This window comes from Bufo gargarizans, chromosome 3 (assembly GCF_014858855.1).
Source record: "Bufo gargarizans isolate SCDJY-AF-19 chromosome 3, ASM1485885v1, whole genome shotgun sequence".
Lineage (NCBI taxonomy): Eukaryota > Metazoa > Chordata > Amphibia > Anura > Bufonidae > Bufo > Bufo gargarizans.
Genome location: NC_058082.1, coordinates 464,567,449 through 464,582,954, shown reverse-complemented (window position 1 = coordinate 464,582,954; position 15,506 = coordinate 464,567,449). Strand labels below are relative to the sequence as shown.

The following is a 15,506-nucleotide window of genomic DNA, read 5'->3' as shown; positions in this document are numbered from 1 at the left end:
AAAGAACTTTAAGGAGAAAGGTTGAATTGCTGTGAAGAAAGCTTCAGGTCACGGAAAAGGGCTCACTTACAGGATTAGTGCAAAGCTTGCTCGAGAATGTTAATAGGCAGATGTGAGTGTATCTGCATGCACAGTGAAGTAATGGCCTGGTGCCAAGAAGGGCAGCAAAGAAGCGAAGAAGCTGTTTTTCCAGCATAATGGAGCACCATGTCACAAGGCAAATGGGATAACTAGTGAACAAAACACTGACATTTTGGGTCCATGGCCAGGAAAATCCCCAGATCTTTATCCCATTGAGAACCTGTGGTCAGTCCTTAAAAAGTGGGTGGACAATCAAAAACACAGTAAGGGCTCATGAACACGAACATATTCTCTTCCATTTTTTTGCGGCCCGTGTACATTCTGTGTCAGTATGTCCACATGGCCGTTCAGCAAAAAATAGAACATGTCCTATTATTGTCTGCATCACAGACAAGGATAGGACTGTCCTATTAGGGGCCAGACGTTCCGTTCAGCAAAATGTGAAATGTACATGGCAGGTATGCGTGTTTTGCGCCATGCGCATGAGCACTAATTCTGATAAAACTCCAAGCACTGATCACGCAAGAATGGGTTGCCATCAGTCAGGATTAGGCCCAGAAATTGATATCCAGCATGGCAGAGTGATTTGAAAAAATCTTAAAAAAGAAAAGTTATAAACTTGATGAATTTGTCTAAAAAAAGTAAAAATAACTTAAGAAATGGTTATAATTGTAGTTCAGTGTACCATAGAAACATCTGACGAAAAGATCTAAAAACACTGATGCAGCACACTTTGTGGAAACCAAACTTTGTGTCAGTCTCAAAACTTTTGGCTGTTACTTTAAGGTGAATAATAGGGAAGGGACTGATGTATTAAGCAGCTCTTGCTGTGGTCTGAAGGTATAATACAACTCATAATGTAGTGATCTCAGGACTGGGACAAAAGGCTGAGGAAAATGGATATGAATTACTTACAGCCACTATTTCTTGCTTCCGAGGGTCTATAACACGTAATTTCTTATCTTTGCAGGTAGTGGTGATGAGACTTCCATTATAGTTCCAACAGACATTGTAGATGAGGTCGCTATGCATCTCATCCAGAGTAATAAGTGCCTCACCAGTCCCCACATTCCAGATAATGAGCATGTTATCACTGCCTAACAGTAAAGGAGAAGTAAAACGGAAAAAAATGTGTAACAATATAAAAAAAAATAACATAACAATATACAGTAGAATAGATCATTCTAAATTGTATAATTCTAACTTACTGAGTTTCAGAGAGAATATGCCACTTTAGGCTACATGCACACGAACGTTGTTTGTTTCCGTGTCCGTTCCGTTTTTTTGTGGATAGGATGCAGACCTATTCATTTCAACGGCGCCGCAAAAAATGCGGAGAGCACACCGTGTGCTGTCCGCATCAGTATGTCCGTTCTGTAGCCCCATTAAACAAAATAGAACATGTCCTATTCTTGTCCGTTTTAGGCATTGTTACATTGGATCCACAAAAAAAAAAAAAAAAACGGATGGCATACAGATTTCATCCGTTTTATTTTGCGGATCCGCAATTTGCGGACCGCAAAACACATACGGTCATTTGCATGTAGCCTTATGGGCATAAATGATTGACTTTCTGAGTATTTTTGCTGTGCTCGCCTCTTTCCCAAAAAGTGAATGGGGCTAAGTGGATGGGGCGGGGAATCAGCTGCCCAAAAATGTATGATAATTTATACTAGAAATTAGCATACAGTATAGTGCAAATCTAAGCCAGATTTGCTTTTCAGATTTATTGACTTCCTAAGGGATTATGCACACGACCGTATGCCCTCCGAGACATATGGTCCGTGAGCAAGCCATATGTCCCGGAGAGGCATATATCGTGCGCACGGTAGCGCACAGCATCATAGGTTACTATGACGCTGTGCGCATCGGGCCACCCGCGGGACTATTGTCCCGCAGATCCCATGCGCACGATGTATGCAGCTCCAGGACATATGGCCTGCTCACGGACCGTATGTCTCGGAGGGCATACGGTCGTGTGCATGAGCCCCAAGGATGTTTCAAATTTACTAAGAGGCCTGTGCCTGTTAAAGTTGGCACATCTTACTCCAGAAGATTTCTGATTTAGACTTGAGTATCCCTCCATCTGTTATGGAAAAGATTTGGAAGGAGCTCTGAGACACCAGATCGGCTTTGAATTGAATGAATGTCCACTCTGGTCGAGCTCCCTTTTCACCGTCTTTCAGTGATAGACCGTTGGATGCGTACAGTCACCAATAGGTGGAGCTCAATGAAAATAACTCCCATTTAACCAATTAGGTGCTGTATAAATGTGTATACAGTGAGATCCACTTAGTTGCAGCTGCAGTAGGACTGGGTGATTTTGCAAAAACAAAAAATGTTGATTGTTTTCCACTTGCCCATCTCATACATTGGTGGCATATTGCTAGAATATGCCACCAGTGTCTGATAGGTGCGGGTTCCAGAGGTGGGATCCACACCTATCTCCAGAACGGATCCTGCAAACGGAACATGTGCGACTGCCCTCCATTCATTCCTATGGGTCGGCCCCACAGAAGTAAATGGAGTGGGGGCCATACTTGCACGGTGCACTTCCCACTCATTTCCATGGGACTACTGAAAATAGCCAAATGTGCTGCTCGGCTATTTTTGCCACTCCGATGGAAATGAATGGAGGGCGGAAAGGCATGTGGGGTCTGCTCTCCTTCACTTTGCAGGCTCCATTCTAGAGATAGGTGCAGGTCCCACAGGTAGGGCCCGCACTTATCAGACATTGATCGCATATCCTAGTGATATACCACCAATGTCTGGGATGGGCCAACCCCTTTAAGGGCAAATATTGATTCTAAGCTCAATTTTTTTTCTGCCCATAATTTTTCTTTACCTTTCTATCCTCAGGATAGGTCACCTGCAGTAAATATGCATGCCTGGTCAGTAGGGCCAGCCATTCATCAGTATTAGGGGGTTACCTGCACTCAGTAACACATTGCGGGCTGAGGGATGCCATGTAATAATTCCCACTCTCTTTGAGTGACCTTCCAGCGTCACAATAGGTTCAGTTATTGATCGCACTGGTGTGTAGTCTGGGATTTGCCAAACCTGAGAAGAAAATGTAAGTTATGTATTTATATGTCCATCATTTATTAAATTTAACACAAAACATGACATTTTGAAAATTAATACAATGAAAACCAGAAACCGATATATAAGGAATTATGCCATAAATGATGTACAAAATAAAAATCATACAATATATAGTAGATGACAATGACTTCGTAACAACGTTAGAACCAGCCCTGCACCTCACATGGATCCAGAGATCTCCCCATTCATTGCTCGAATTGCTCTGCTAGATTGTCTACAGCCTGGCAGCTCAGAGGGCGAGTCCTTTCTGCCGCAGCTCTCTCCCTGTAACTGCCACAGATTCTAACTAAACATATGGCAGGTGGCAGTTGAAGATTTAAACTGAGTGTGTGCGACCAGCTCAGTGAGACGGACAAAAAAATAAGGAAAACCACAAGCAGCAGGTGGCGCTATAAAGATCCATTTTATTGAATAGCTCAGTGGCTAAGTTTTGAATTACATGCAATTACAAAAGTATTCAGATCTTGGTGCTGGTTTGAAAAATGTAGAAAATGTTTTATGACACTACCCCTTTAAGAGAGAGAAATTGGACACCTTAATTTAAAAAAATGTAAAATGTTGTGAAGTTAAAGGGGAGTCCTTAATACCAGTTTAGGTTGTTAGATCACATAAAACTATTTTTAAAGGTTCAGTGTATAGAATTATACAGATATATGTTTGTTATGGTGCCCCCTGTTATTCTGATTCTCTCTCAGAAAATCCACGTATTGTGCACAGTAGTCACACACGACCAACAGCTCAGTCCTAGTCCTTATTATTTTGTGTGGGTCGCACGTGGACCCATTCATTTCTATGGGGCCATTAGAAATGTGGACAGCATGTGGATATCATCAGTGCACTGTCTGCATCCCTGTGGCCGAGCCCTAGATTTTAGAAAATGCTCTATTCTTGCCTGATTTGTGGATAAGGCCCCTTTCACACGGGCGAGTATTCCGCGCGGATGCGATGCGTGAGCTGAACGCATTGCACCCGCACTGAATCCCGACCCATTCATTTCTATGGGGCTGTTCACATGAGCGGTGATTTTCACGCATCACTTATGCGTTGCGGGAAAATCGCAGCATGCTCTATTTTGAGCGTTTTTCACGTACCGCAGGCCCCATCGAAATGAATGGGGTTGCGTGAAAATCGCAAGAATCCACAAGCAAGTGCGGATGCGGTGGGATTTTCACGCACGGTTGCTAGGAGACGATCGGGATGGAGACCCGATCATTATTATTTTCCCTTATAACACGGTTATAAGGGAAAATAATAGCATTCTGAATACAGAATACATAGTACAATAGGGCTGGAGGGGTTAAAAAAAAATATATATATTTTTACTCACCTTAATCCACTTGCTCGCGCAGCCCGGCATCTCTTCTGTCTTCTGTGCTGTGTGGATGAACAGGACCTGTGGTGACGTCACTCCGGTCATCGCATGATCCATCACATGATCTTTTACCATGGTGATGGACCATGTGATGACCGGAGTGACGTCACCACAGGTCCTGTTCATCCACACAGCACAGAAGACAGACAGAAAAAATGCCGGGCTGCGTGAGCAAGTGGATTAAGGTGAGTTAAAAATAATATATTTTTTTTAACCCCTCCAGCGCTATTTTACTATGCATTCTGTATTCAGAATGCTATTATTTTCCCTTATAACCATGTTATAAGGGAAAATAATACAATCTACAGAACACAGATCCGAAGCCCGAACTTCTGTGAAGAAGTTCGGGTTTGGGAACCAAACATGCGCGATTTTTCTCACGCGAGTGCAAAACGCATTACAATGTTTTGCACTCGCACTGAAAAATCACGCATGTTCCTGCAACGCACCCGCACATTTTCCCGCAACGCCCGTGTGAAAGAGGCCTAAGAATTGTCATTTTTTCAATGGGGCCCGTGAAATCTGTATTTTGCTGTTCCGCGATTTGTAGACCACAGAATAGATACGGTCATGTTTTATACAGCCGGCACCTGCCCGCACTGACAGGGAGCGGTGATCGCAGCAGTTACCTCTGCCCTCCGATCTGAGCCCCCGATTTACCTTTTTTTTTGTCATCTTGTCCTCCCCCAAAAATTAAATAACGGTGATCAAAACGTTGTGCATACTACAAAAATGGTATCAATAAAAACTAAAAGTTTGCCACGCAAAAAACAAGCTCTCCTACAGCTCTGTAGACCGAAATATAGAAAAGTTATGGCTATAGCGATGAAAAGAAAATTTAGATCTTTCCAAAAGTAGTAAAATAGTAAAAGACAATACAATAAAGGCTCTAAATGTATATAGACCTAGCTAACACTCCAGTGTCAAAAATCGAAGGACCCACTAGAGGGGGAGGAGTATCACTGTCTAAAATATAACTTTTAATTCAATATGCAACTAAAACACACCACATTGATGCAATATCTAAAAGACATATATGGGGTCCAAGCCTGGTATCCCAGTACTGGTAGAGAACTAATAATAAACCTGCTCCACCTGGTGAAGGTGTGAGCAGTCTTACCAGACCAGTGAGAATACTGGGATCATCAGGGGTGTCTAGGTGGATGGTTCATGGATGTCAGGTATATACTAGAAACGAGGTCACACTGTGGGGTGGCGTCTGTACAGTTGATGCAGAACTGTACCCTAAAAGACCCTATGAGAGGGGAAGGGGGCTGGTTTCATTCTGCCGATCTATACAGAGCATCCGCCCGATAGGGGCGACCCCGTCCGGATACCTGTCCCTACTTCGGACCTGATCCCTAAATCTAGAGAGAGTAGCCAGTTAGTAAATTCCTAGTGACCTCCCAACGTGGCACGTTTCTGTCCGTGTCGACTCTTCAGGGGAAATTTGCAACAAGGATAAAAGGAAAACAAAAAGTCGCCGGTATATACCCCCCGGTAGTAACTGGGTCAAAAAATAATAAACAAACTTGTATTTGCCACCCCTGGGTGCTGGGGCGCAAATCTGCAAAGGAGATGGTAATCCGATGCTGGTCGGTCAAGAGAGTATGATAATCCTCAATATGGCAGATCCCCTATGGTTGGGGGAATAGACAACACAATGATCTACCAGCCGCCTGGTAAAACAAAATAAAAAGTATTCAAGTTTGATATCGCCACATTCGTATTTAGCCGCAGAATAAGAGGGTTTAATCAGTTTTAGTGCATAGTGAATGCTGTGATGTGAAAACCCCCAAAACCTTGGCGGAATGCAGTTTTTTTTTCTCAATTTTGCCACACAAAGAATTTTTCCCCATTTTCCAATACAAGGCATGGTAAATTAAATGGTGGCATTAAAAAATGCATCTTGTCCTGCAAAAAATAAGCCGTCATATAGCTATGTGAATGGAAAAATTAAAAAATTTATGGCTATTGGAACGTGGGGAGAAAAAAAATAAAAAAGGTTTAAATGAAAATAGGCCCAGTCTTAAGAGGTTAACCCTGCTTACAATGTAGGAAGTGTAAACCTACACACTGTGCCTCCCACTGTATGATAATTGTGATGCACCCAATAGTTTGCTCACTTTGCCCCCAAATTTTGTGCCATCATTTTGACACAATTGTGGCATGCATTGTTGCATCTTGAGCCACGCCCCTTTTCTGCTAAACCACACCCCTCTTTGAGCGAGACACAGTGGATTCTTCTTTTTCATAACTATGCCTAAAAGTTTATGCAACATTAGGCGCTAAAAATGTACCAAATTTTGCACCTCATTCTGGGCGTAATCACATTAGTAAATACAATAGTATGGCTATACTGAGACATTTTTCTTGTACTTAAAGGGAACCTGTCACCGGGATTTTGTGTATAGAGCTGAGGACATGGGCTGCTAGATGGCCGCTAGCACATCCGCAATACCCAGTCCCCATAGCTCTGTGTGCTTTCATTGTGTAAAAAAAACAATTTGATACATATGCAAATTAACCTGAAATGAGTCCTGTCCCTGACTCATCTCATGTACAGGACACATCTCAGGTTAATTTGCATATGTAGCAAATAATTTTTTTACACAATAAAAGCACACAGAGCTATGGGGACTGGGTATGGCCTCATGCACACGACAGTTTATTTTCATGGTCCGCAAAAACGGGGTCCGTAGGTCCGTGATCCGTGACCGTTTTTTCGTCCGTGGGTCTTCCTTGATTTTTGGAGGATCCACGGACATGAAAAAAAAGTCGTTTTGGTGTCCGCCTGGCCGTGCGGAGCCAAACGGATCCGTCCTGAATTACAATGCAAGTCAATGGGGACGGATCCGTTTGACGTTGACACAATATGGTGCCATTTCAAACGGATCCGTCCCCATTGACTTTCAATGTAAAGTCTGGAGTTCTTTTATACCATCGGATTGGAGTTTTCTCCAATCCGATGGTATATTTTAACTTGAAGCGTCCCCATCACCATGGGAACGCCTCTATGTTAGAATATACTGTAGGATATGAGCTACATCGTGAAACTCAGATCCGACAGTATATTCTAACACAGAGGCATTCCCATGGTGATGGGGACGCTTCTAGTTAGAATACACTACAAACTTTGTACAAGACTGCCCCCTGCTGCCTGGCAGCACCCGTCTCTTACAGGGGGATATGATAGCACAATTAACCCCTTCAGGTGCGGCACCTGAAGGGGTTAATTGTACTATCATATCCCCCTGTAAGAGATCAGGGCTGCCAGGCAGCAGGGGGCAGACCCCCCCCCCTCCCCAGTTTGAATATCGTTGGTGGCACAGTGTGCGCCCCCCATCGGGCCCCCGGTCTTCCCTCTAGTGTAATAAATCGTTGGTGGCACAGTGTGCGCCCCCATCGGGCCCCCCTTCCTCCCTCTAGTGTAATAAATCGTTGGTGGCACAGTGTGCACCCCCCATCGGGCCCCCCCTTCCTCCCTCTATTGTTATAAATCGTTGGTGGCACAGTGTGCGCCCCCCATCGGCCCCCCTCCCTCTATAGCAGTAACAACATTGGTGGCCAGTGTGCGGCCTCCCATCTCCCCCCCCCCCCCGATCATTGGTGGCAGCGGAGTTACGATCGGAGTCCCAGTTTAATCGCTGGGGCTCCGATCGGTAACCATGGCAACCAGGACGCTACTGCAGTCCTGGTTGCCATGGTTACTTAGCAATAGTACAATAGTAGAAGATTCATAGTTACCTGCTTGCTGCTGCGATGTCTGTGTCCGGCCGGGAGCTCCACCTACTGGTAAGTGACAGGTCTGTGCGGCGCATTGCTAAAGAACTGTCACTTACCAGTAGGAGGAGCTCCCGGCCGGTCACAGACATCACAGCAGCAAGCAGGTAAGTATGAATCTTCTACTGTTGTACTATTGCTAAGGAACCATGGCAACCAGGGCTGCAGTAGGTTCCTGGTTGCCATGGTTACCGATCGGAGCCCCAGCGATTAAACTGGGACTCCGATCGGAACTCCGCTGCCACCAATGATCGGGGGGGGGAGATGGGAGGCCGCACACTGCCACCAATGTTGTTACTGCTATAGAGGGAGGGGGGCCAATGGGGGGTGCACACTGTGCCACCAATGGTTTATTACAATAGAGGGAGGGAGGGGGGGCCTGATGGGGGGCCACACTGTGCCACCAACGATTTATAACAATAGAGGGAGGAAGGGGGGGGCCCGATGGGGGGCGCACACTGTGCCACCAACGATTTATAACAATAGAGGGAGGAAGGGGGGGCCCGATGGGGGGCGCACACTGTGCCACCAATGATTTATTACACTAGGGGGAGGAAGGGGGCCCGATGGGGGGGCGCACACTGTGCCACCAACGATATTCAAACTGGGGAGGGGGGGGGTCTGCCCCCTGCTGCCTGGCAGCCCTGATCTCTTACAGGGGGATATGATAGTACAATTAACCCCTTCAGGTGCCGCACCTGAAGGGGTTAATTGTGCTATCATATCCCCCTGTAAGAGATCGGGTGCTGCCAGGCAGCAGGGGGCAGTCTTTTACAAAGTTTGTAGTGTATTCTAACTAGAAGCGTCCCCATCACCATGGGAACGCTTCTGTGTTAGAATATACTGTCGGATATGAGTTTTCACGAAGTGAAAACTTAGATCTGAAAAAGCTTTTATACAGACGGATCTTCGGATCCGTCTGTATGAAAGTAACCTACGGCCACGGATCACGGACACGGATGCCAATCTTGTGTGCATCCGTGTTCTTTCACGGACCCATTGACTTGAATGGGTCCGTGAACCGTTGTCCGTCAAAAAAATAGGACAGGTCATATTTTTTTGACGGACAGGATACACGGATCACGGCCTCGGCTGCAAAACGGTGCATTTTCCGATTTTTCCACGGACCCATTGAAAGTCAATGGGTCCGCGAAAAAAAACGGAAAACGGCACAACGGCCACGGATGCACACAACGGTCGTGTGCATGAGGCCTATTGCAGATGTGCTAGCGGCCATCTAGCAGCCCATGTCCTCAGCTCTATGCACAAAATCCCAGTGACAGGTTCCCTTTAAGGCCTCTTGCACACGACCGTACGGCTTTTTCAGTATTTTGCGGTTGACGTCCGTGTGCATTCCCTTTTTTGCGTAACGGAACAGCTGGCCCTGATAGAACACTAGCATCCTTGTCTGTTATGTGGACAATAATTGGACATGTTCTCTCTTTGAACGGAACAGAAAAACGGAAATACGGAAACAGAAGGCATACTAATCACCTTCTGATTTTTTGCGGATCCATTGAAATAAATTGTTCCGTATACGGAACGCGAAAAAACGGAACGGAAACTGAAAAAAAAAACGTTTGTGTGCAAAAGGCATAAGTAGTGGTGGAGAATTTTTTTGTTTGTATTAATTTATAGCAGTTTTATACCTTTTAGAAAACTTTATGGGACGATCCACATTTGATTTGTCTCAGTCCTTGCTTCTTTGTGACGGTTTAATGGTTACTGCCAGCCATTGTTTAGCTCTAGTGCAATCCAAGCTATAAAGAACCGTTAAGAACTCTGCCTTGAGGTTTAGGAGAGACATGATCCTATCATGGTCATTAAGATTGTCCTTCTATGGTTAATAAATGAGGAGAGCACATACGTAACAAGACATGCCACAGCCATGACCAAGCTGTCTGATACTCATTAAGGCTCATTCGCAGCAGCCTAATTTAATGATTGGTATGCAAATGAGGACATCATAATACAATTTTTTTTACTAAATGTTGTGTTTAGGCATTTTATCGTCCATCGATGCAGTGGAGCTCTGTCCAACGATGATACTACAGAATAAGCCACAATTTAGCTTCCTTTGAGACATGGATACAGATATTCCCTTTAACCCCTTAAGGACCGGGCTCATTTTCACCTTAAGGACCAGGCCATTTTTTGCAAATCTGACCAGTGTCACTTTATGTGGTGATAACTTTAAAACTCTTTGACTTATCCAGGCCATTCTAAGATAGTTTTTTCATCACCTATTGTACTTCATGACACTGGTAAAATGGAGTCAAAAAAATTCATTTTCATTTATAAAAAAAATGTGGAAAAATTAGCAAATTTTTAAGTTTCAATTTCTCTACTTCTATAATACATAGTAATACCTCCAAAAATAGTTATTACTTTACATTCCCCATATGTCTACTTCATGTTTGGATCATTTTGGGAATTATATTTTATTTTTTGCGGATGTTACAAGGCTTAGAAGTTTAGAAGTAAATCTTGAAATTTCTCAGAAATTTTCAAAAACCAACTTTTTAAAGGGCTTTTGTCACCCCACTAAACGCATATATTTTTTTTTTGGTCTACTTATAATCCCTATCCTGCCATATTGCCATACATTATGTTGTTAATAATTTTCGTTCAGTAGATTTAGCCAAAAACGTACTTTTATGATATGCTAATTACCTTTCTACCAGCAAGTAGGGCGTCTACTTGCTGGTAGCAGCCGCAGAAAACCGCCCCCTCCTTGTGTTGATTGACAGGGCCAGCCGCGATCTCCTCCTCCGGCCGGCCCTGTCAGCATTTCAAAAATCACGCGCCTGTGTTGATTCGGCGCAGGCGCTCTGAGATAAGGAGGCTCACCTCCTCAGCACTCCCTCAGTGCGCCTGCGCCGATGACGTTAGAGGTGACGGTTAGATTGGTACTATTTTGATGGGCGTACACCTTTTTGATCGCTTGCTGTTGTACTTTTTGTGATGTAAGGTGACAATTTTTTTTTTATTTAGCACAGTTTTTTTTTTTTTACGGTGTTCATCTGAGGGGTTAGGTCATGTGATATGTTTATAGAGCTGGTCGATACGGACACAACGATACCTAATATGTCTATATGTATTTTCCCTAATTTTTTTACTTTATTTTTGGAAAATGACGCTTTATTTTTTTTTACTTGAAACTTTAATTTTTTTTGTGCTGTATTGAACTGTTAGTGTCTTACACTGTAAGACGCTAACAGTTGCCTAGGAGACCCAGCCTGGGGGCTGGGCCTCTTAGGCTTCCATAGTTCACAGGCCCCAAGCCTCAGAATGGCTTGGGGCTGCCATGGCAATGATCGAGTCCCCGCCACAGCACAGCGGGGACCCGATCCATCAGGTGAGGGAGCACAAACCTCCCATATGCCGCGGTCAGCGCTGACCGTGGCATATGAGAGGTTAATCCACCGGCATCGGCGTTATCGCCGATGCTGGTGGATGCAGCAGGGATCCGGCTGTCACTAACCGCTGGATCTCTGCTGCTGACCGGGGGGACCGCACGCGGGGGAGGAACGATTCCAGGACGAGAGTGCTCGTCCTCGAGCGCTAAGTGCCGGCGTTTGAGAACGAGCCATCTCATCCTGGGGCGTTAAGGTGTTAACAGAGGTTATTAGGTATTGGACCAGAGAACTCTCTTTAGGGTCCATTCACATGTCCGCAAATGGGTCCGCATCCGTTCCGGAATTTTGTGGAACGGGTGCGGACCCATTCATTTTCTATGGGGACGGAATGGATGCGGACAGCACACAGTGTGCTGTCCGCATCCGCATTTGCGGAGCGCGGCCCCGATCTTCGGGTCCGCAGCTCGGCAAAAGATAGAACATGTCCTATTCTTGTCCGCAGCTGCGGACAAGAAAAGGCATTTCTATGGGGGTGCAACACACCACGGACGTGTGAATTGAGCCTAAATGTAAGATCTCATCCACACTTGCATTTAAAAACTTGCTATGGCAGTCTCTTTTCAAATGCCCTATTAGAACATATGGGCATCACAGAGGGGTCTGTTGCTTTGGACCCCCTCTATGAGCCAGAGTCGTGAACCCCTAACAAACAGTGGCCCTTGCTGTTCCAGACCCATTCATGTATTCCTATGAAAATGTATGCCTGGTAGCCCAAAAATGTATGCCTTGTGTAGCCATCTTGTCTGAGCTGCTGTTAACAGCATTTAGAGAGGGACATCCTAAAACATTTAATGTGAAAATGGCTTAATGTACCATAATGTGCCTAAACCTCAATCAATTGCCTTGAAACTTTGCACAACCTAAGATCTCAGCTTCCCAAACCTATCCTGGAAGTTTCATGGATTGTTGCTACCCACAAGGCAAATGAGTGACTTTAAGCTTGATTTTTAGGGAGCTTAATGTGGCTTAACGTACAAAAAACAACTTAGATGTATAGGAGCACGGGCTGACACTGGGTATTAGAGCAACAGCTTAAGGGCTCATGCACACGACCGTATGGCTTTTTCAGTGTTTTGCGCTCCGTTTTTTTACGGATCCGTTGTTCCGTTTTTTTGTTTCTGTTGTGTTTCCGTTTCTCTTTCCGTTTTTCCGTATGCCATATACAGTATATAGTAATTACATAGAAAAAATTGGGCTGGGCATAACATTTTCAATAGATGGTTCAGCAAAAACAGAACGGATACGGAAGACATACGGATGCATTTCCGTATGTGTTCTGTTTTTTTGTGGACCCATTGACTTGAATGGAGCAAAGCACCGTGACTTGCGGACAAGAATAGGACATGTTCTATCTTTTCACGGTACGGAAATACGGAAACGGAATACACACGGAGACACTTCAGTTTTTTTTTGCTGAACCATTGAAATGAATGGTTCAGTATATGTACCGCATACTGAACTCAAGAAACAGGCAGTATACTGAACGCAAAATACTGTTGTGTGAATGAGCCCCAATAGTGATAAGCATGAGATCTTCAGTAGGAGAAACACCAGACTTGCTCCTGAGGTCCATTTCAGTACCATGTACCTTGGGTAGACATCCAGGTTCTCTGGTTCTCCTCCTCAATCAGCATGTGAGGCCTCCTGTAGGCCTCAGTCCTAGTCAAACTTTTCCTACACTTGAGCACTCCCACCCTCAGACCAAACCTGGAGAGAGACTGAACTAAGACCTGGAAAAAGATGGTAACCACATAAATTTATAACCAGCCTTGGTAGCAGGGTGCACGTGGGAAGGCTTACAACAATAGAAAACCTGCCTGCCAGCTGGCATGCAACAAAACAAATTACCCTAACAGTATACATTAAAAGCTGAGGTTTTAGTTGCACAAACCTTTAGCAAAAAATATGTAGAGGCCACACTGCCACCATCAAGGCACCTCTGTAAAGTGTGGTCCTAGCTCTATTTATATGAGTCTCCAAATGGGAGCATATTGATTGGATAAATTAAATGCAGGTGTACCTGGAGGTAGCCTACTCCTCCTCACAAGGTGCAGGGACTCATTTGTGGCCCAGCAACCACAGATGCATGCTGGGATCCCCAATGCGTCACCACATCCAAGACAGACTAAGACCTGAGCCGGAGCTATGGCTGATCCTGCGGCTAGCTTTGTGAATAATCCTTTACATTTCTAATAGCCACTGCACAAAAGGAAGTAGGGGCTATGCGAGCCTAACGTCACTCAATAAGGCAATTAATTGAGGTTTATGTACATTAAGCTCTTTTTACATTAAGTTGTTCACATTAAATGTTTTAGGATGGGAATAAAATAGTTTAATGTGAATAATTTTTGGTATGTTTTCTCAAATGACCCAAAATCTTCCAAATATGTTGGCATAGAGAGAGTCTTGTAGTATAGGAAGTTTGGGGGAAACCAGTTAACATCTAAGTTGTTTTTTGTACGTTAAACCACATTAAGCGCCCCAAAAAACAAGCTTAATGTCACTCATTTACCTTGTGGGAAACCAAAATCCATGAAACTTCCAGGATAGGTTTGGGTACATTATAATTTCCCTGTGGAGGAGAAACATGCCCTTGATTCTTTATTAACCACCTCCCGACCGCTGTACGCACATATGCGTCCGGGAGGTGGTTGCTTTACTCCTCCTGGACGCATATACGCGTCCTCTCGCGAGACGCGAGATTTCCTGTGAACGCGCGCACACAGGCACGCGCGCTCACAGGAACGGAAGGTAAGCGAGTGGATCTCCAGCCTGCCAGCGGCGATCGCTCGCTGGCAGGCTGGAGATGTGATTTTTTTAACCCCTAACAGGTATATTAGACGCTGTTTTCATAACAGCGTCTAATATACCTCCTACCTGGTCCTCTGGTGGTCCCTTTTGTTTGGATCGACCACCAGAGGACACAGGCAGCTGTGTAAAGTACCACAAAACACTACACTACACTACACCCCCCCCCCCCGTCACCTATTAACCCTTTATGAACCACTGATCACCCCTGATCACCCCATATAGACTCCCTGATCACCCCCCTGTCATTGATCACCCCCCTGTCATTGATCACCCCCCTGTAAGGCTCCATTCAGACGTCCGTATGATTTTTACGGATCCACTGATACATGGATCGGATCCGCAAAACACATGCGGACGTCTGAATGGAGCCTTACAGGGGGGTGATCAATGACAAGGGGGTGATCAAGCATATAGACTTCCTGATCACTTCCCTATCATTGATCACCCCCCTGTCATTGATCACCCCCCTGTAAGGCTCCATTCAGACGTCCGTATGATTTTTACGGATCCACTGATGCATGGATCGGATCTGCAAAACACATGCGGACGTCTGAATGGAGCCTTACAGGGGGGTGATCAATGACAAGGGGGTGATCACGCATATAGACTTCCTGATCACTTCCCTGTCATTGATCACCCCCCTGTAAGGCTCCATTCAGAGGTCCGCATGTGTTTTGCGGATCCAATCCATGTATCAGTGGATCCGTAAAAATCATACGGACGTCTGAATGGAGCCTTACATGGGGGTGATCAGGGAGTCTATATGGGTGATCACCCCTCTGTCATTGATCACCCCCCTGTAAGGCTCCATTCAGAGGTCCGCATGTGTTTTGCGGATCCGATCCATGTATCAGTGGATCCGTAAAAATCATACGGACGTCTGAATGGAGCCTTACAGGGGGGTGATCAATGACAAGGGGGTGATCAATGACAGG

The 15,506-nt window shown here is 45.0% G+C and overlaps 1 protein-coding gene across 2 annotated transcripts in view; it reads right to left on the bottom strand.

Moving 5' to 3' along the window:
• CORO6 (coronin 6) overlaps positions 1–15,506 on the bottom strand; it is a 147,550-nt gene that overhangs the window by 20,557 nt on the left and 111,487 nt on the right. For both annotated transcript variants that reach the window (XM_044283644.1, XM_044283643.1), the window contains exons 4-5: positions 3,012–3,141; positions 997–1,178 (exon numbers count right to left, since the gene is read on the bottom strand). In XM_044283644.1, coding sequence (XP_044139579.1) covers positions 997–1,178; positions 3,012–3,141 — 312 coding nt within the window. The remainder of the gene's footprint in view (positions 1–996; positions 1,179–3,011; positions 3,142–15,506) is intronic.